This window comes from Zingiber officinale, chromosome 4A (genome assembly GCF_018446385.1).
Source record: "Zingiber officinale cultivar Zhangliang chromosome 4A, Zo_v1.1, whole genome shotgun sequence".
NCBI classification, from domain to species: domain Eukaryota; kingdom Viridiplantae; phylum Streptophyta; class Magnoliopsida; order Zingiberales; family Zingiberaceae; genus Zingiber; species Zingiber officinale.
In genome coordinates, this window is record NC_055992.1 from 94,625,544 (window position 1) to 94,645,449 (window position 19,906).

A 19,906-nucleotide genomic window follows, 5' to 3' on the forward strand; every position below is an offset into this window, starting at 1 on the left:
AAACTATTTCAAGGCGTCTTCCCTCGTTGACATAGTCAATGATAGATTATTATAAGAGAGTAGGAATTGAATTCTTGGGACGCTCCTCAGTAATCGTAATTTACTAATTTACTTCTCTTCTAAATACCTTGAGATAGAAGTAGAGTGGCATTTGGAGTGTGGAGATCACCTTTTGCCACAAGGTGTCATCCTGCCCATGCAATAGATATTAATTGCCTACAACAAAGTTTCCTACGGTGAGGAGGTTGAGATCATACGTACAAGAAAAATGATACGTAAAGAATAAAATTTTAGAAAAAAGTTTAAGGATGGACATATAAAACGATGGACTTATAAAAATAAAAATGATGAATTATTAATTTATATGTTTATCTTTAAAATTTATCTAAGATTTTTTTCATTACTCTAAGTACAATTTCCATGAACAATTCTTTCACAATCGGATCAACCATACAAGGTTTTCTTACTTGAGTTCGAGGATCACAATAGTAGTACCCTTCTTACGTCGTTTCATGCATGCTCTTGATTGCGATCTTTTTGTCAGTAGCTTCAGCATCACCTATTAAGTCCGCGAGGTTGATTCATAAAATGATAATTCATCTATTTTATAAATTAACACATTTCTAACAATATAATACAATAGTTGTTCATCCAAATTTGCACAGTATGAATATCTAAAGTACATCAATCATAATATATATATACACTTTTAGACACAATGGTCAATTATAAATTGATTTCATGATTTACTTTTTTTACATAATTTAAGAACCGATTGTGAACATAATCATTTTGTTTTTTTTACTACGAAAGATTTAACAAACTCTCAAATGCCTACTATTCAAATGGTAGGATTATAAGATATTTTCTTTGGGTGGATGAAAAGTTACAGAAGTTGAGCGAACCATTCTGGAAGTCGTTTGAGTTCAATAAATAAATAAACAAATTTGAATAGAATTAATCTCAATTTATAAACAATTTTAAAATATTATTATAATATAAATAATTGTCTTTCTTTTACCATCAAAGACAGTTTGGCCGAGTGGTCTAAGGCGCCAGATTTAGGCTCTGGTCCGAAAGGGCGTGGGTTCAAATCCCACAGCTGTCAATTAAATTTTTATTCATTTTAAACCTTTGCTTGGACTCAGCCCAAGAAAAGCCCATCTATATAAAGAAGAGCAGGATCCTCTGATTCAATAGTCCGCTATTGGAGGGATTTAATGGTCCCACTAAATAGATGGGGACCATTAAATATCTCCTTTCATTGAATCAGGGGCAGACTAATATATATGAACTCATCTACGAGCCAATCTTGCAGAAGAACTATAAATAGGGCGAATCGATTAGGTTTTATTCATCCATCAGCCAAAGGGAGGGAAACACTTGTTCGTATTACAGGTATTAAGTTAATCTATATTTTTTTTCTCACTTTGCATATGATTGAGAATTCTTAGCTTCAGTTGACACTAGCAAGCTATCTAAGCAGCATGAACTTGTTTGATGGTAATAAAATAGGTTCTTTAGTGGTTGTTCTTAATGCTATTAGACTTGATTTTGGTTGGAACAAGTTGCCTGTTTATGTATTATATTGTTATTACTCCATTTGTGCATGGTTGAGCTCAACAATTTGGTCAATGATTATGCTCTTGTTCTCCATTTTCTGAAGCACGTCCCTTAAGATCGCCTTCCTTGTACAGTTGTACCTTGTGGAAGCGTTTTGAGTCATAGCCATGCAATATGAATTTTTTGGTTCCAGAGAGTTTTTCTTTGAGATCTTTCCATGTTTCATTGAGTCTTAGGCCCTTCTGATGTGGCATTTGATTATCCATAAATATGTGCATTATAGATGTGCTGCACTTTGATGTTGTTCATCTGTTTTTTGCTCAGTGGATACGTCTTGCCAACTCTCTTGTGAAGTGTGCCTAGTTTATGGATGAGGGACACATTCATATTCATTCTTTTTTATGCTATCTAAACTAAAACCTAAAGTGACCTGAAAAAGTTTGTTTATTTATCTTCAAAATTATCAATCTGATGGTGCTTTGAATTTGATGTTTATTTTTCTTAAGTGATTCATTTTATTTTTCTTAAGCTGCATGAACATGTTTGATGGTCATAAAATGGGCTTTTTAGTAGTTGTGCTTAATGCTATTAGTCATGATTTTGGTTGGAACAAGTTGCCTCTTCATGTATTATTTTGTTATCTCTGTTTGTGCATGGTTGAGCTCAACAATTTGGTCAATGATTATTGCTCTTGTTCTCCAGTTTCTGAAGCACGGCCCTTAAGATCGCCTTCCTTGTACGGTTGTACCTTGTGGAAGCGTTTCGAGTCATAGCCATGCAATATGAATTCTTTGGTTTCAGAGAGTTTTTCTTTGAGATCTCTCCTTGTTTCATTGAATATTAGGCCCTTCTGATGTGGCATTGGATTATCCATAAATATGTGCATTATAGATGTGCTGCATCTTTTATGTTGTTCATCTATTTTTTGTTCAGTGGATACCTTTTGCCAACTTTCTTGTGAAGGTGCTTAGTTTATGGATGAGGAGCACATTCATATTCATTCCTTTTTTATGCTATTTAAACTAAAACCTAAACTTATCTGAAATTTTTTTGTTGATTTATCTTCAAAATTATCAATCTGATGGTGCTTGGAATTTGATGTTCATTTTCTCAAGTGATTCATTTTATGAAATCCTTTCCAAGAATATTTATGCACATCTTTTTTGAGTTTTCTATGAAGTTTGAGGAGTACTTAAAAGCTAAGCCTACTCCCTTAGGTAAGTTTTTAGTATACTTTTGATAACCACTATCTCCTAGAAGAATTACTGAATCATGAAATAACAAGGTTGAGATAGATTCCTCTCTTTTTTTTCCAGAACAGAGTAGAAGCAATTAATTTGAAGGACTATTAATGCAACATTTTTCTGAGTATTGAATAATTGTGGTGCATGCTTGAATGAATAAATCATCATCTCATGCAATCTTGGAAGCTTCATTTTATCTACATGAGATGTAAAATGTGTCCTTTATTTGGTCTCTTTCCTTACTTTTGTTCTCATTCACACAAGCTTACTTCTTACTCTTGCCTGTTCTATTATCTTATTTGATAAATGAGTTTGGACTTGAAAAGTTTTTGCTGTTTTAGGTGGAATGAAAGTCAAGGCTGACAGGGATGAATCATCTCCATACGCAGCTATGCTTGCTGCCCAAGATGTTGCCCAGCGATGCAAAGTATGTCCTTCAACTTGTTTTTTTTTCCCTCGATATCCATGCTTTGTTTTAAACTGATTCTCATAACTTTCTTCTCCTGCATTTCTTTGTAGGAACTTGGTATTACTGCTTTGCATATTAAGCTAAGAGCCACTGGCGGGAATAAAACAAAAACACCTGGTCCTGGTGCTCAATCTGCTCTTCGGGCACTTGCTCGAGCTGGCATGAAAATTGGGCGTATAGGCAAGTTCTTTTCCTATTATTATTCAAACTTTTCCCCCTTGTCTTGTGCATAATTGCTAGTGTTCTTGTTTGGTCAAAATCACTCCTTGATTCACTTCATGTCGGCATCTTCAAAATCAATTCAGTAAAATCTATTTATTCACTTTACATCATGCTTGGGATTTTAAAAACTTAAAAAAGTTATTTGTTTTTGTGGCACGAAATATAGCCTCTTTTAATTCTGTTCTTCCTGGTACTACAGAGGATGTAACTCCCATACCCACAGACAGCACTCGCAGAAAGAAAGGGTGGAAGGAGAGGAAGGAGGCTCTAATTCTTCAAGTTCTCTTCAATTTCTTTTTCTCAGTATCGAAATGTTTCAACCCAACTGTGTTACTTGTAAATTTTGAACAGTCGAGTGACTTTTCACTCGTTCGATTCGATTATCTGTAAGGTGCTATGGCCTGGTTGTGATACGATGATGGGCGTTACATCAAATTACTTTGGTTCAGTATAATTGTTACTGCTGTGATAGTTTATCCTTAGAATTTATTATGCATTTTGCAAACCATGAATCTATTGAGTGTCCTTTGCAATTGCGAAGTCGGTGTGAAGGGCCTCCACACTCTTTATGCTTTGCGAATAAGTGGGTAAGCGAGTTGAACTATCAATGTTCATATTAATGAAATTTATAGTATTTTTTTAATCCTTAATATATTATAAATAGTTTAAAATCCTAAAGTGTATAAATTACTATACTTTTCATATATTTAAATAAAAAATTATAAAATAAATTTATAATTTATTTTTTTTATAAAATTATAATAGATTTATTTATAAATTATTTGTGAATGTAAAACTAAATTATTTATGTAGTATGATTATCTATAGATATTATAAGACTCCTTTAAGAGTTAATTTAAGAAGAGTTTAAAACTACAATTTATAAGGAGGAAATTTATTACCGTTAGGGAATTAGGACTGAAATGGCCCATTTCCGATCGCTTCTATAAATAGCGCCGTCACCCGCACTCGCTCTACATTCTCGCTTTTCCTCCGTCCGAAACGGCGAGGGTTCAAGAAGAGCTTGCTTCGCAAATTCCGTTTCTGTTTCGCCATGGCCGGTAGACTCCTCCGATGCACGCTGCCAGCTGCCTCCTGGGGGATAAAGCGCCGGCGAACGAAGGGCCGTCGCCCTTCGCCTCCGCCCTCGGTTTTCGTCAGTCAAGATGAGGAGGACTGCATCCTCGGGCTCCTCATGCTGTCGGGTGCCCTGCTCGACCTTCGCCGCGGGGTTCCGCCGCTGCAAGCCCCAAAGCAGCTGCTGTTTCTTCCTCCCCGATCGCCGACGCCTCCGCCGGCGGAGGCGCAGGAGCAAGAATCGCCGCATCTGATCTCATTCCCTGGGCTAATGCCGCTTCTGCCTCCGCCGGAGAAAAAGCAGCCTCTGCTTCCGTCCACAGCGCTGAAACAACAACGGCAGCAGAAGAATGAGAGGCTTTCCCCTGCGACGCCTTCGACGGCCGATCTGCGTAGCTACGAGTGCTCGGAATGCGGAAAAGCATTCTCTTCGTACCAGGCCCTCGGCGGCCACAAAAGCATTCACCGGAAGCGTCGGGCGGCCAATGACCGGACAGAAAAGCAGAGGAGACATGTCAAGGCGAGAAGAGCAATGGCGATGTCATCGGCCTCACTGACGGAGTGCTCGCCAAAGAAGGGACTGAGCATCGACCTCAACCAGCCGGCGATAGGAATGGATTAGGGTTATGGAAGAGGAGGCGGCGGTGGGAGTTGGCCGCCGATCAATTTGCTCCTCTCCTCGCTGCTTTAATTTCATTTTAGGGCAATGAGTTTGATTAATTACTGCTTTAGTTTGTGGATAGTGAGTGTGATTAACTAGTTTTTGTAAATTCTGTCAATATTTCTGTACTTAATCATTTAAAATGTTATAAAAGTGATTAAACTACAAAATTATTATTATTATTTTTTTTTTTGACAATTTCACTGCAATTGTCAAAAATGCGTTGGAGATTGACTGGTTGTCCACAATTTCAAGAAACATTGACTGATTGATATTTCTATCTGCAATTATCTCATTGCAATTTCATTTAATTTCGTTTTTTTTGGCCTTTTGGGAAATAAAACACTCGCATATTAAATTTTAGACTTATTGACAAAAAAAATAAATAAATATTCATCCTTAATTTTTAATTAAAATCTTATTTATTAAAAATATATGTTTATTTATTATTTATTTTTTCATCTATTAGTGTCATTAATATTATTATTATTAATAAAAGATATATATATATATATATATATTAAAATTATTAAAAATATATGCTTATTTATTATTTATTTTTTCATCTATTAGTGCCATTAATGTTATTATTATTAATAAAAGATATTTTAATTGAATTTATTTTCATTAGTTAATTTGATTATCTATCAAATACTAAATTAAATTCTAAGGTTTTTTTTATAGTACCCTACCGTTTTTATCTATAATATATTATGAATAATTTAAATTATAAAAGTTTATGAATTATATGCTTTTTATAAATTGAAATCAAAAATAAAAATAAATAGATTTATAATTACTTTTTAAAATATACTTATTTATAAATTATTTATGAATGTGAAACTAAATTATTTATGAATGTAAACTAAGTTTATTCGTGTCATTCGTAGGGTTAGTAAAATATTAATCAAAGTGTATTAATCGAACGAAATGTACGATTAATTTAGAAATTTGATTCGACTATTCACCTGTCAATAAAAAAAATTAATTATTTTATTTTTTCGATGGAATTAATTAATTTTTAATCGATTTGATTTATTCCGTTTTAGTATGAAAGTTTGATCTGTTGTTCAATATTATTATTTTTTATTTATTTGATTTCTATTTTTCTAATTAATATTAAGTATCTAACTTTTAACGATTAAGTTTTTAAACTTATTAATTTTACGTACCATCGAAATAAATTCGAAAGTAATCGAAACATATAATCAATCCAACTTTCTTAAACCAATCTATCTAAAAGAAATCATCGGTTATTTTTTTATTTATTTAGCCACCATTACCCGGACACGTTTGGTTTCTATTTTGTTCTCTACTGTGAATGAACATTTTATTATTCATTTTGAAAGAGAAAAAAACATTATTATTATTATTATTATTATTATTTATGATTACTATATTTTATTACGAAGAAGTCTCACTCAACAAGTGAGATTATTGCCGGGGTCAACGCCCAACTGCCTGCAGTAGTCCGTGTAGTAGCCCACCCGAGCGTTGACCGTCGCCGGGTTGTTGCCGTCGCACTCGAGCGCGCCATTGATAGCGCGGATGGTGGCGCCGAATCCTTGCCCGGAGACGATGAGGGAGTGACAGTGGTTCATCCAGTACCACAGGCCGGTCCTGAAGGAGATGACGACGTCGTTGGCCACCGTCTCCGGCGCGCCCAGGCCGTCGAAGCCGATGTCCCGCCCGGCGGGGCCGTAGTTGAAGTTCCACGACAGTTGGATGGGGCCACGGCCGTAGTAGTTCCTCCCGGCGACGCACGGCCACTCGGTGTTGGTCTCGTCGCAGTAGTCATTCGATGCGCCGTTGATCTCCTCGATGTAGCAGAAATCTGCAAAGAATTTAGGAAATTAATTAAAGACGTCGATCGAGATTTTAATTAGACTTCCGAACGGCCGGTGTAGAAAGCAAAGCGATTCAAACTCACGTCCGGTCTCGTGCGTGACGTGGGCGAAGAAGGCGGCGATCTCGCGGCGGGAGTCGTCGGCGGAGCCGGTGCGGCCGAAGTTGGGGTAGTAGCCGGCGGCGGCCAGGAAAGCGTCGCGCGTGTAGAATCCCCTGCCGACGCAGCCGCTGTTTGCCTGGCTGATGATGCCGTCGAAGAAGCTCTGCGTCACCACGTCGGCCACAGAGACATCGTTGGTCGGAGAGGAGTAACAGGGGCCCTCCCGGCACCCGACGCCGCAGTAGGCGTCGCCGGTGCCACAGTAGCCGTAGCGGCTGCAGCAGAGGTCGGCGGAACAGCTGCAGTTCTGGGCAACCACGGCCGCGATCCCGGCGAGAAGGAGGGCCACCAAAAGTTCCATGGGGTTAGATCCGAGGAGAGCCATGAATTCAGTTCCGGTGAGAGGTGGAAGAAGAGACGATGGAAATGAGTGGAGAAGAGTGGAATTTATAGAGCAGAGAGGAGGTGGTGGATTGTGAGCCACTATTATGGAGTGGAATTTAAAAATGTTTGACTTGGAAGGGTTGTTGCGGATAAGCGCGCCGGTTTTCTAGAATTTGGATGGAAAACAAAGTCAAAGAATGAATGAGTTACAAAGATGTCAAAGGTTTTTTTTGTCAAAAAAATAATAATAAATTTATGATATGTTAATTCAATCTATATTTTGGAAATTAGACTGAAAAGAACTAAAGATAAGTTGTTTATCTCGTCAATTTTTGATCAACATACAACACGTCTTGAATGACTATTAGACGTTAGGTTGAAGATTATAGATAGAGCTCAATATGGCGACCTGAATCTTGGTCTGTTTACTCTCGGCATACCCTTTTATTGATTGAGGAACCCTTTTGAATCATAGCCCGGCCGTACTCCTTTTCAATATCATCGCCATCGATCGATTGTTAAATTATGTTTTTGGACTTTGACACCTCCTTTCCGATAAATTTGTCTCTTCAGATCAAGAAACTAAGAGAGAACTAAAGTCACAACTTTCCCGAGACTGCGAGAGAACGAATGAGAACGCAGCAGCGTGAATGCAATCTAAATGTCAAAGGAGAGCCAACGTTCTAGACGTGAAACATATTAAATTCCCTCAAATTTGAGAGAAAAAACACACAAATTCTGTTCATAAAATATGTTTTCCGCTCCGTGAAGTGTGTTAATTTTCTTCTGAAATTAATTAAATGTTCAAATTGATAAGGCCATCGAGAATCCTTGATTAGTCAGCAACTACTAGCAATAAGCCATGTTGGTGGCCATCTTTTTGGAAAAATCAAACCATAAATGAAGAAGAAAGCACGGATGATTTCCTCCTGCTATTTGACATTGGAATTGGTCAAATGGCTCCTTAATTGGTTGACATTACTCAAGAGGCATCACCATTGTTCTCAGAATAAATAAGCCCATTGTTCATATATGTTTCTCAGAATTTTTAGAAAAAACTACTTGATGCGATAATTATTAGCTATTCAACAGAAGATGAGAGAATCACTAAATTTTTGTGAATTAGGAGAAATGATTTTGAAGAAAAGAAAAGTATGGATTGGTGTATGTTGGGAATTTTCTCAATCTGAGACTGATAGAATATTGTTCTAGTAAATCCCTACTAAATAATTTATTAAGATGAACTCTTAAAACAGGTATGAACAACTATTCATCTGGCTTTCCAAGTGCCATGTCCCATAGCAACCTTTCCAGATTGTAGTTGAATTATGATCCAAAAACTTATCAAGTGGAGGAAAATTAATGGATGTGGGAATTTTTCCTCATCGCATTAGTCTGACTCCACCTAGTGGGATAAGGTTGTTGTTGTTATTGTATTAATCAAACATCCTTTGGAAACGTCACATGCCGTTTCAAATATACGGAAGACAAAGAAGACAGACTGTCACAATATCTACCATTCTTTGGTAGGAAAATTTCTACCATTCTTGAGACCTTTGAATTCAATGAGCAATTCTTTGATTTGAGTGACCAAAATATATTATATGGTTAAGATCAGTACTTAATTCACTTCCAAAAGTTCATTTACTTGAGCTGCAATTTTCTGCCATCAGAATTCAATATCTCATTCAAATCATAAAATTCATAGGAAAAAAGATTTTTCTTTTTCTTCACGTGATAGAGAAAACAAGTATCGACACAAAATGAGTTAACATTATATTGAAAAGTGTAGATTTCATCCTGCATAAATAGCTACATAGAATGACAGAGAAAGGGAAAATCTATGGAGCTGGAGACCGTACCGAGATGAATGAAGAAGTTACATGAACTGATGAATGATGAAAATCACTTTAATCAGAACCCACATCCACCCCTCTTCGTCCCAAGAACTCCTTGGCTTCTACAATATCCTGGATTGAAAGAATAAACATTCAGTTTCTGGCATCCAAATACAATGCTACAAGTGATGCAAACAAATTTCCCAATATTAACCATAAACTACAAGCACCTACAAGTAAACAGAGAATCGTGTTTGCAAAGAAACAATGCAAATTATTTTCTACTGAATTACAAGCACTAAATATGATGTTATAAAGACATTGATTCTTCAATGGATTAGTCGAGCTAGTGGATGAAGAGGAATCAATGCCACAGACCAAGAAGCCTTGTGTTGATCACAGTGTTACAATTTCATCCTCAAACATTTTAACATTTGCCTCTGAGTTTTTCTAGATCAACTATGCAGGTTTAGCATCTAATGGTAAAACATCAGAAAAAAAGGAACCAAGCAAGAATTGAACCTATAATAGCATTCACCAAAATTTTAGACAATGCCAAAAGCCTCTTGCAGATCAGGGCATAGCAATTTCCTTCTCAAACACTTTAACAACTTCTAGAACAATTTGTGGAGTATTAGCATCTAAAAATACAGTTAAGGTAATTGGCGGTTGAAGTTGGTAAAATATCAGAAAAGAAACCTTATGCAAAAGTACATATTGGAAACAGAAGACTGGGTGGAAATTAATAAAAAGAACATGAATATTGGGAGGGAAATTAATAAGAAACAGAAGATATGGTCTTAAACAACCTTCTGCAAAAGTACAGCTTCCTGGGGACATGTTGGAAACAGCATCAAACCAACTCCTACCATAAGAAGGCCATAACAGCCTAATGAGACGATTAGATAAACTGGAAGCTGGAAAGGAGAAAACAAAATTGTTAATACTTAGTAAAAAACTAGACCATTTTAAAGAGGAAGTACATATAACAAAAACCTGACCAGCCAAGTGTAGTGATGAGGAACTACAGATGTTTCAAGTAAGGTGATCCAAGTGGCAGCAACAACAACCAGTAAAGCCAAGATCTTTAGAATGTGCTTCATATTGAACTCAAAACAATTACTTGGAATTCTGATTTATAAGGAAAGAAAAGTATTGCAAACATTTTAGTCATGTCAATTTGTATCCCTTTTATTTAATTGGCTTGATAGTGTACACACTTTGACACATTTGTTTCCTAGTATTCTAGAATTTGATATGAATGTGCTATTCAATAATGTAATGGAACAGAAGTAAACTAAATATTCTATTCCATATCAATAACAGTCAGACAAAGGTATCTGGTTTCCATTTTATTTTCCCTATTTTGGAAAGCGAGAAATAGACAGGATTTAGCTTACAGATCAATTTGCTTAACCAGATACAGTATCGACATACAATCATCATCATAGATCAAGTTAGGTAAATTGGAACTAACCTGCTATTGCTGCTACTGCACAAAGAAAATCTTATACTTGCTTAGGAAGAAAATAAACCTCTCCAGAAACTTCTCCAGCGCCAACCAAATATATGGCTAAATAAGTTCCAGACAAGAATGTAACAGCCACCTGATATAGTGCTGTTAAAAAAAACATGCCAATCGCGGTTCAACCAACAATTTGAAACTAGGTTTAAGGCGGTTTTCATTTCTGTTTAAATCAATATAACCATCAAATCTAACACTTGTAGCCTAATCTTCTCTCCTACCAATTCATCCTCTCCTCTATCTCCTCTTAACTCTCGCATCTATCTCAATCTTTTCATCTTTCCTATTGAATAGCCACTACATACAAGCAGAAATAGTTCGGTCATTTCTAGTAGATTGCTATGCCACATCCTGAGAGGAATAAGAAGCATCACCAGCAATTCAACTTTCCCATGCCAGGAAATCAAAAGAGAAATTGACTTCCATCTAGGAGACAAGGGATCGGAATAAGCAGCACAAAGGAGAAAGATTCACCAACAAGGAAAGGGAGAGAAGAAGAGAACCTTAGAATCCGGATGATCAGGCGCTAGGAGAAGATCGTGAAGAGGAGGCGATCGCCGTGGGTGATCTTCTGTCCGGAGAGAGAAGAGGGGGGAGTTGAGCGGAGGTTAGAGAGAGAAATTCTGAACGTAGCGGGCTAGGTTTTGACTACACTGATGGGTCGGATTCGGACCAGATACGACCCATTAGGTGCTTAGTGGGCCGACAACGACGTCGGCCCATTTGGTTTACTCTCGATAACAGCTGATTGAGTCTTGACAACTTCGTCACTTTTTCTCACTTCCTTCTTCCTTCACACACACAAACTCTCTCTCTCTCTCTCTCTCTCTCTCTCTCTGATCTACTTTTCTTCCATTTCCTTCTCTATCTCACATTCGATTCTGCTATGATCTACTCTGTGTGAGACTATTTCAAGGGGTTGCGCCTTTTTCGTTCACAAAGTTAGCGCAGAGTGGTTAACTGTTCGGGTCGGTTGGATGGAGGGCAACAGTGGCAGGCCGGATCAGAGGAAGCCATCAGCCGTGCCAGATGGGAGCTCCGCTGATTGGAGGATCCAGCTCCAGCCCGATGCGCGGCGGAGAATCGCCAATAAGATGTGAGTGGGATGCCCAAATTCCACCATTAGCCCCTAAATTTCGCCCCTTTTGGTAATTGGAGCATCGGCATGGATAATCGCTTTGATTTGATCGTTGAATTATTTGATATTTGACATGGAAATTTTATTCAGGGTCGGATTAGAGTGTGTGCATAGGGTTTTCCGTCAATTTCAGAACTTTTGTCGACAACTATTATCATTTCTGTATCAACTATTTTTTTTAACCAATCTGTATTTTTCTTATTGTTCTTCTACTTATAAGAATCAATTTGTCATTTTGTTCGGAAAGAATAACGCCTGGTTCTAAAAAAATACTAGTCTTCTGCTTCCCTCTAAACTTTATCTTCATGCTTCTCTCGCTATCAAGATGCTGATCAGATAAACTTGTCTCAAGGGTTTCTTTCTCAAGGGAGAGTGATGACTTAAGTTATGATTCTAGGAGAGTTTTTGATTGATGGCATGATCCGTTTGTTCTCTGCATAAACAGGCCTTTCTTTTGCAGTGATACTTTCTTTGACATTGGATTTACTGAAAATATTAAAAAAAATAAGGCAAAATGGAATTTCAATAGGATGATGGTTTTGAAAAACTGCACATATGTCTGGTATCTTATTACTTAATTACTTATTAGACCACATAAGAAGGAAAGGCATTAGATGGTCGAGAGCAACAGGGCTAGGGAAAGCCATGCTTTTGCTTTTCTTTAGCACAAGATCATGAACTAGAGATGTAAGTCCATAAGGTCCCATCCACAACCCGCTGCATCTTGTATCATACAGTGGAATATTGCTTCTCTTGAAGATATGGAGAGCATTCCTTAGAATAATCATCTAGAAGATGCCTTTTAAACCTATAATCCATTAAGATTGAATACAACATTTGTTATTGAGCTCAAACCTCATCCATTGGATCTTAAAGCTTGTAGAAAATTAAGATTGTATCCATATATTTCTCTAATTAAATTCAAATTGAAATTTCAATTAGCCTTTTAATTAATTTTTCCATTTGATCTATCTATCCAATTGTGCGAATTAATCTTTAATTTTGGCAATGGTACTTTTTAGTATAATTTGGACAAATAAATATTTAAACTGCCCCAATTAAATCTCCATTAATAAACATAATTAAGATATTAATTATCTAATCAATTAATTGAAAATATTAATGGTTAATTATCCTTAGACCTCCCTCAAGGTTGCATGAGTCATATGTCGAGCTCTTGAGCCTTGTGTCTGATTTTATAGGCTCCCAAACACTATGATGTCGCATGAAGATCTTCTTCATTGACCCAGGTACACCTTGTAGCACAGTTCTGTGCTATGCTGTCCTTTTAACAACTCATGTCACAATATACCCCAAGCACTTGTCAACCTATTTCAGACATAAGTAAATTTGATCCAAGTAATCACCAATTCGTATATTCTCCATTTATCATAAGTGACAATTCTTTTGTTGATTACTCCATCAAAATAAGACTAGCAACATACACAACCAAAAGTGTATTGCACCTTTCAAGGGAGTAAACTTGTTAAAGTATATAGATTCTTTTATGAGAAGAATATTAATTTCAAGTCTAAGGATCAGTTGCACCTACCTGCCTGAGATCCTATAAACACTGGATAAACTACTAATGAGTTCTCATTACGAGTCATGGTCAATAGATCGTTCTCCTATACCTCTGGTGTAGACTCTCTATAGATTGTATTGCTGAATTTGATCATTATGTATATACATCAAACCTGGGAGTTGGGATTGATAATTTGTGAAATTGTGCTATCTAAAATAAATCAATCAGAAAAAAGATATACACTATATTAACCTCATTTGCCTATTCTTGTAACTATATCCATTCTACTTGAGCTCAGATGATGACATTGTAATAAGAGGAATGCACTTTCATCCTGTTGCTTTGACCTAGTAGATGCATCCTTAATGCTTCTTGTTCTCATATTTACATATATTATATGCCTCTTTTTACCCTTTTTCCTGCTCAAACTAATGCATTTATATGCCTCTTAAGTGATGTAACTGTCTTCATTAATTTTTAGTGCAATTGTATTTTATTAACTAAAAATCAAACTGCTCCTGTCTTTCAATAAATTAAACCTACTCTGCAGTAGTGTTTTTTTTTATAATTTTTTTTCCTTCTCCAATCATTTTATCTTTTAACTTTCAATTTATAAACATGTTTTGTTTATTGTCTGTGCAGATTTGGACTATATCTTTGCTCTTATGTAATGCTCATATGATCATCATCAATCATTTTTCAATTATCTACTATTCTATTTGATCTCAAATCTTTGTGCTCATAATTTTTGTAGTGTAATACTTGAATAATTTATATTTTAGAATGGATGTTTTAAAGAGGCATCTGCCAATCCATTCGCCCGAAGGCCTAATTGAACTTCAGAAAATTGCTATTCGGTTTGAGGAGAAGATATATGCTGAAGCTGCCAATCAGGTAGATCCTCTTATCTTGTTCATATACTTTATGTATCTTGGTCTGGTGGAAACAGTGCTTTTACTTGCTTAGATATATATGTGCATTTTAAACTGTTGTTTTGATGTTCTTTCACGACTGATAAAAACAAACACTTTTATAGTCTTATGAAAATTCTTCTGTGTCAATATATGAAACATAATAGCATAGCTTTCTCTAGGGTCCGCCATTATGGTAGCAATAATAGAATATATTTTTTTCCTTTCTTCTGTGCCCTCAAATTACTAAATATGCTCCTTGGTAGAAATTTATCCTTCATAAAGAACTCCATGGCGCTCACAAGCTGTAGGTCGGATGATCAAACTGCACTCATGTTAATTTACTGCTGATCCATTACCTAAGCTTTTTTTGGGTGATGACATAGACTCCTGATCAATGAACTATTAATTATCTTTAAATATGCAATTTAAGAGCCCAAAGGGAGATTCTTTTCTTTATGCTTTCTTTTTCTTGCCTTTTTTGTTTTTTGTATTCCCTGATGTATTCCTCTAACACTACAATATTCCAGTCTGATTATTTGAGAAAAATTTCTATAAAAATGCTGTCAATGGAGCGTAAGCCTCAACATCAGCATCTCGGAGGACCTGGACAAATGATTCCATCTAGGTCCAACAATCTGTATGGTAACCATCCTGTAGACCCAGGTATGTAACAAGAAATTTTCACTTTCATCTAAGTTAATTAGGGATTCTTAATACAGATGTGAATAGCTTTTGTTGGAAATCATAAATTGTATATCTTTCTACTTTTACTGCAAAGGTACATCAAAACCAAAAACCAGAAGAAAATTCTTGATTTTACATTATTCGCTAGACATCTTGATGGTTAAATTCATTGCTTCTAAACTAACTGACTTTTTCTTTTCGATACTTAAAGAGATGGCTTCTGATTCTGACAACGAGCACGATGAGTTCTCCGAGGAGCACGACTCAAGCGATGATACATCACATGATAGTCTGCAAAGCGAATCCTGGAATTCTGGTTTGACTGGGGACATGATTGCTAGAAAGCGCGATGCGTCTGAATTTGCATCAGGGTCCAGTCACAGGAAGAAAGATAAAAAGATCGCTCATTTGTCATCCTCCGTGCAGCTACTTGCAGAAACAATCTCTCTCAGGACTTCAGCAAAGCAAGAGCTGCAGGATGCCCAAAAACATTCTCAGGAGAATGCTCAAAAGGAGGCGGACGCGTATTCGATTGCCTCATGCATGGACATTCTTAATATCATACCGGACGTTTCTATCGAAGCCTACATAGCTGCGTGTGATCGGTTCCGAGATCCAGCATGGAGAAACATGTTTGTCAAGATGCCGGATCATAGGAGACTGCAGTGGCTGGAGTGGTTGGCTCACCATTAGACCCCATAGCTAATGTTGGACCTGTAATGTTTCATTTCATGTTGGACCTGTAATGTTTCATTTCATGTTGGACCTGTAATGAAGAACTATGTTTCATTTTGCAGTTTGTCATAGACTCGAGTTAACTAAATAGTATGTTTATTTAAAAATATTTTTCTCAAATTATGGATGAGTATAAATTTAGGTTTTGGGTCAAGGAATTTATTATACGATTCGAATTATATTAGTAAAGAATGATATGGTAAAAATTTAAGGGTAAAAGGTTGCAAGTTTTAAATTAGGGATTTGTGGAAAATAATAAAATAAACATAAAATGGGTATAAAATCTTTTAAAGAATGAAGAAATTTTGCTGACTTGGCAATATCTTGAGATGTTTTAGCATTTTTCTTATATGTATAAATTAATGTAGATTTATAATAAAAAAAAAATTGATTAACATATATATATATATATATAATTTTTAAAAATTGTATTTCTTGTAGTTATTGTGAATTATGCATTAAAATGCTCAAAAATTATATTTTAATTCAAAAATAATAAATATTTTCACACCACTAAATATGTTTTATTTTTTTTTTTTTACACTGATCCAAGCTATGTGTTTATGTTATTTTACTTTAGGACATGAATGAAGTAAAAAATTTTAAAAATAAAACCAGATGATTTTATTATTACTAAATGGTGTTTTTTATCGTCGGCCTCCTAATAAAATGAAGGAAGGTAAATCAAAATACGGGATATATATGAAGTTGATAAAAAGTGACTGCGCTCGCCTCTAATACCCTGTCAATCCGTCTACGAGTAGCTACTAACCCTTAAAATAATAACTAGCGCATTACCTCGGTCCTCGCTTAACTCCAAATCTCAAGTTAACAGTACATCATCCCTAACCAGTAGACCTTCCTGAGTGAATCACATATGAAAAAAAAAAAAATTAATAATCACAGTTAATTTTATTGATTATTTCTGAAATAATCGCCTCAACCTCACAGAAGTTTCCCAAGATTACACACCAGGTGATTTTGATGGATGTATTCAATTTGATTTTCCCACTCGATCTAATTTTCGATGAATTGGTGAATATCCATGAAGTCGATGAATATTACTCCCTTACCTTTACAAGACGAACAAAAACTCATTTCCACTCTATATATTTTTCGTATGTTGTTTCTTATATTCACTCAAATATAGCTCGATCTTTAGATCTTAAAGTTAAGTTGAGTCGAAAAAATATTCCAAAAGAGAGGACCACTCCATGTATGTAGGCGACCACCATGCTACTGCCTAGAAAGTTTGAACTGGTCCTTTTACTCGATTGAACGAATAATGGAGGTACATGATGAATTTCTTTGGATAAAAAGATATTTCCAGGCACCAAAACTCCTATCAATATGGGATTCCAGAAAAGATTGAATCACATTGAATCTATTATACGCAGTTTTATCCTGCATAAGTAAAAGCATTTTCAACGCATTTTCTACTTCTATCGCGTAGAGATGCACTAGCAATGAAACCCCGAGATACGCCATGGCACAATGCTCACTAGGAGCTCCAACGAAAAGCGAAAGGAGGTAAGCGAGTGAATTGCAAGGGTGAAGAAGTCCGGCGAGGGAAGAAGCCGATGATGATCGATGACATTCATGCCTTATCCTCTCCTCCAAATGAGTGATTCCAATCACACAATAAAACACACAAAATTTGAAGCTTCAGAGAATAAAATCTGAAGCTTTATCATCTTTGTCCCCTTTGAGAACAGACCACTTCATGTACATCACCAACTAGTTGGCTACAAGATAAGAAACAGACAAAATTACGAGGACTAGTTGCATTTATCAGCGAAAAGACAATTCAGTGCACGAAACGAAACTTGTTATCCTGTATAATTATACTAATTGATATTAATTTAACTCAAAATTCCTTTCTCTACTAGAATTCAAAGTGGTGTGAATTATATGATCGTCTTGGGTTGGCACATCATATCATGTGAGAGGACATATACCTTCAAAATCCCTGTGGTCTCAAATGCCTGATAATGCCTTCAAGTTTGGACAGAGATAGCAGCAGTGAGTAAATTGGAAGACCAGCCAAAACAGGTGGAAGTAATAAATTCCTCCTGGGCCTCACTCTTCCTCTCATTAATGCAGGAGGAAATGGCTGAAAAGGCAGCACTTGAACATACACTTGATTTCCTAAACAAAATCAGCTTGGTTTTCTCTTGTTGGTGTCAAATGTATGCAAAACCTGACTCGGCTCCATTCGATAGTTAAATTAATGCATTTATATGTTCAAGTGATAAACTGAATGTTTGTGAATAAATTTGATATTTAATTTGATAAAAATTTATTTATATTCATTAAGTATATATATAAGATCAATTAAATAAATAAGTTCGATGTTCAACTCGTTCAATATTAGTAAACAACGTTTATGAACAATGCTCTATCGTAAAATTCTTATCAATATAATAAATAAAGAAATTTTAAAATAAATATATAAATTTGAATTATCAAGATCAATAATTAATTATTTATTTATAAAATTTGATAATATTAAAATGTCAAGTTAAGTATGAACCAAACTCGTAAAAAATAATCTAACTTGTTGTGAGGATCAAAGCATGTGCATTGAAAGTTACTGCTCATCACCTCAAACCTCCTCATCAACCTCCATAAATGGGATGAGAGCTTGAACTCCCACCTAAGACTCAGGCACGAGAGAGAGAGAGAGAGAGAGAGAGAGAGAGAGAGATGGGGAAGAAGAAGCATGTCTTGAGTTCGCTCTTCTTCAAGCTCAGGGATTCCTCGCCGGAGCGTTTTCCTCCCTCTCCTCCTCCTCCTTCTTCTTCCTGGTCATGGCATTTTTGCAAACACCCCAAGGCCGACTCGTTCCGGTTCTACCTCAACGACGACTCCGGTATCACCTGCTCCTCCTCCTCCGACACCGCGGAGGAGGAGGAGGACCCCGCGGTGGTGCGGCGGCGGCGCTCGGACCGGCTCTTCTTCGACCCAGGCGGCGACACGAGCTCGATCATGGAGGAGGCGAAGGACTCGGCGGCGGTGGCGGTGGTGGAAGAAGAAAAGGAGTCGCCTTTCGAGGACAGCGTGGCGGTAGCGGTGGAGTCGCGGAACCCGTACGGCGACTTCCGGCGGTCGATGGAGGAAGTGGTGGCGGCGCAGGGGCTCGGCGCCGGTGACTGGGAGAGGCTGGAGGAGCTGCTGGCCTGGTACCTGAGCGTGAACGGCAGGAAGACGCACGGCTTCATAGTCGGCGCCTTCCTGGATTTGCTCGCGGCCATGGCTTCTTCCGCTTCCTCTGCTTCTGCTTCTTCTCCATTCTCTTCTTCCTCCTCCTCCTCCTCCGCTTCCAATTCCTTCAAGATCGAAGAAGTAACAGAGGAGGAAGCCAGTGATCAGCTGCCACGCGAACTACCAACACCCTCCAAATCTCTGAGCAGCTAATCGCTGCATCTGTGAATATTGCTAGATTTTATTGTATTTTATTTCATTTATTTCGATCGCACTGAGATTTCAGACGTCGTTGGCTTGCAGTTTCTCTCTTCTAGTTATTATTATTATTATTATATATTTATTTATTTATATAAATCTTAATTATTCAAACTAATCGAATCCAAAATGATAATTTTATCGGGTCTATAGATTCTCTGTAATTGTTTAAGTTTGGATAAGGACAAATTGGACAATATCTAAAGTTTAGTAGATTCTTTGTCTGCGGTTTCAAAATGAGAAGCTTCCACTTGACAATTAAATCATGTGTCCTTCCATTTAATATCAATTTGTTTGAACTGAGTTTTCAATGTTTAATGCCTTTGCCTCCTCCTCCGTTTCCATTAATTGTGTAGGTTGTACCCTCAAGGATTTTTCTTTAGATGAAAAATACTAGTATATATATATATATACTAGTCAAAATTTGAATCAAAATTTGAATCATTTAGAAACTTAAAAGAAGAAGAATAAATCAACTTAAAAGAAGAATAATATATCATGTACTTTAGTTTTAAAA

The 19,906-nt window shown here is 36.5% G+C and overlaps 6 protein-coding genes and 1 non-coding gene across 11 annotated transcripts; 5 read left to right on the top strand and 2 right to left on the bottom strand.

The window, feature by feature from the left end:
- The first annotated feature begins 1,028 nt into the window (after nucleotides 1-1,028).
- Nucleotides 1,029-1,108, top strand: TRNAL-UAG. Its single transcript has one exon. It is a non-coding gene; the product is annotated as a tRNA-Leu (tRNA).
- Nucleotides 1,109-1,331: 223 nt separating this feature from the next.
- On the top strand, nucleotides 1,332-3,946 carry LOC121970211 (40S ribosomal protein S14-like). The gene is made up of 4 exons (XM_042520761.1): nucleotides 1,332-1,398; nucleotides 3,149-3,234; nucleotides 3,327-3,456; nucleotides 3,698-3,946. The coding sequence occupies exons 2-4, from the start codon at nucleotides 3,154-3,156 to the stop codon at nucleotides 3,886-3,888; spliced, it is 402 nt and encodes a 133-aa protein (XP_042376695.1). The 5' UTR covers nucleotides 1,332-1,398; nucleotides 3,149-3,153; the 3' UTR covers nucleotides 3,889-3,946.
- Nucleotides 3,947-4,552: 606 nt separating this feature from the next.
- LOC121972506 (zinc finger protein ZAT9-like) lies at nucleotides 4,553-5,197 on the top strand. Its single transcript, XM_042524166.1, has one exon. It carries the CDS (start codon nucleotides 4,553-4,555, stop codon nucleotides 5,195-5,197), a length of 645 nt encoding a protein of 214 aa, XP_042380100.1.
- A 1,312-nt stretch (nucleotides 5,198-6,509) lies between these two features.
- LOC121970213 (chitinase 6-like) lies at nucleotides 6,510-7,741 on the bottom strand. The gene is made up of 2 exons (XM_042520763.1): nucleotides 7,167-7,741; nucleotides 6,510-7,070 (listed from the first exon to the last, which is right to left on the bottom strand). The coding sequence occupies exons 1-2, from the start codon at nucleotides 7,567-7,569 to the stop codon at nucleotides 6,658-6,660; spliced, it is 816 nt and encodes a 271-aa protein (XP_042376697.1). The 5' UTR covers nucleotides 7,570-7,741; the 3' UTR covers nucleotides 6,510-6,657.
- Nucleotides 7,742-9,319: 1,578 nt separating this feature from the next.
- LOC121970214 (dolichol-phosphate mannose synthase subunit 3-like) lies at nucleotides 9,320-11,560 on the bottom strand. 5 transcript variants are annotated; one of them, XM_042520768.1, is made up of 4 exons: nucleotides 11,435-11,560; nucleotides 10,408-10,537; nucleotides 10,216-10,323; nucleotides 9,320-9,538 (listed from the first exon to the last, which is right to left on the bottom strand). In XM_042520768.1, the coding sequence occupies exons 2-4, from the start codon at nucleotides 10,507-10,509 to the stop codon at nucleotides 9,479-9,481; spliced, it is 270 nt and encodes an 89-aa protein (XP_042376702.1). In that variant the 5' UTR covers nucleotides 10,510-10,537; nucleotides 11,435-11,560; the 3' UTR covers nucleotides 9,320-9,478. The 5 variants fall into 5 exon arrangements, with proteins under 5 accessions (XP_042376702.1, XP_042376699.1, XP_042376698.1 ...); XM_042520765.1 differs by having other exon boundaries at nucleotides 10,884-11,556; XM_042520764.1 differs by having other exon boundaries at nucleotides 10,408-11,357; nucleotides 11,435-11,553.
- Nucleotides 11,561-11,712: 152 nt separating this feature from the next.
- On the top strand, nucleotides 11,713-16,047 carry LOC121970212. Its single transcript, XM_042520762.1, has 4 exons — nucleotides 11,713-12,027; nucleotides 14,377-14,488; nucleotides 15,036-15,171; nucleotides 15,404-16,047. Exons 1-4 carry the CDS (start codon nucleotides 11,909-11,911, stop codon nucleotides 15,883-15,885), a joined length of 849 nt encoding a protein of 282 aa, XP_042376696.1. The 5' UTR covers nucleotides 11,713-11,908; the 3' UTR covers nucleotides 15,886-16,047.
- A 2,506-nt stretch (nucleotides 16,048-18,553) lies between these two features.
- Nucleotides 18,554-19,422, top strand: LOC121973454 (transcription repressor OFP13-like). Its single transcript, XM_042524879.1, has one exon. The coding sequence runs from the start codon at nucleotides 18,634-18,636 to the stop codon at nucleotides 19,342-19,344; it is 711 nt and encodes a 236-aa protein (XP_042380813.1). The 5' UTR covers nucleotides 18,554-18,633; the 3' UTR covers nucleotides 19,345-19,422.
- Nucleotides 19,423-19,906: the final 484 nt, after the last annotated feature.

What these genes read in the sequence shown, in the direction of transcription:
- LOC121970213 (XM_042520763.1), bottom strand. Translation starts at nt 7,569, where the DNA reads ATGGCTCTCCTCGGATCTAACCCCATGGAACTTTTGGTGGCCCTCCTT. An exon ending in CGTCACGCACGAGACCGGAC is followed by an intron (nt 7,071 to 7,166) that starts GTGAGTTTGAAT and finishes AATTCTTTGCAG; the next exon opens with ATTTCTGCTACATCGAGGAG.
- LOC121970211 (XM_042520761.1), top strand. Translation starts at nt 3,154, where the DNA reads ATGAAAGTCAAGGCTGACAGGGATGAATCATCTCCATACGCAGCTATG. An exon ending in ATGTTGCCCAGCGATGCAAA is followed by an intron (nt 3,235 to 3,326) that starts GTATGTCCTTCA and finishes ATTTCTTTGTAG; the next exon opens with GAACTTGGTATTACTGCTTT. An exon ending in CATGAAAATTGGGCGTATAG is followed by an intron (nt 3,457 to 3,697) that starts GCAAGTTCTTTT and finishes CTGGTACTACAG; the next exon opens with AGGATGTAACTCCCATACCC.
- LOC121970214 (XM_042520768.1), bottom strand. Translation starts at nt 10,509, where the DNA reads ATGAAGCACATTCTAAAGATCTTGGCTTTACTGGTTGTTGTTGCTGCC. An exon ending in CTCATCACTACACTTGGCTG is followed by an intron (nt 10,324 to 10,407) that starts GTCAGGTTTTTG and finishes TCTCCTTTCCAG; the next exon opens with CTTCCAGTTTATCTAATCGT. An exon ending in AAGCTGTACTTTTGCAGAAG is followed by an intron (nt 9,539 to 10,215) that starts GTTGTTTAAGAC and finishes CTTTCAATCCAG; the next exon opens with GATATTGTAGAAGCCAAGGA.
- LOC121970212 (XM_042520762.1), top strand. Translation starts at nt 11,909, where the DNA reads ATGGAGGGCAACAGTGGCAGGCCGGATCAGAGGAAGCCATCAGCCGTG. An exon ending in ATGCTGAAGCTGCCAATCAG is followed by an intron (nt 14,489 to 15,035) that starts GTAGATCCTCTT and finishes ACAATATTCCAG; the next exon opens with TCTGATTATTTGAGAAAAAT. An exon ending in TAACCATCCTGTAGACCCAG is followed by an intron (nt 15,172 to 15,403) that starts GTATGTAACAAG and finishes CGATACTTAAAG; the next exon opens with AGATGGCTTCTGATTCTGAC.
- LOC121972506 (XM_042524166.1), top strand. Translation starts at nt 4,553, where the DNA reads ATGGCCGGTAGACTCCTCCGATGCACGCTGCCAGCTGCCTCCTGGGGG.
- LOC121973454 (XM_042524879.1), top strand. Translation starts at nt 18,634, where the DNA reads ATGGGGAAGAAGAAGCATGTCTTGAGTTCGCTCTTCTTCAAGCTCAGG.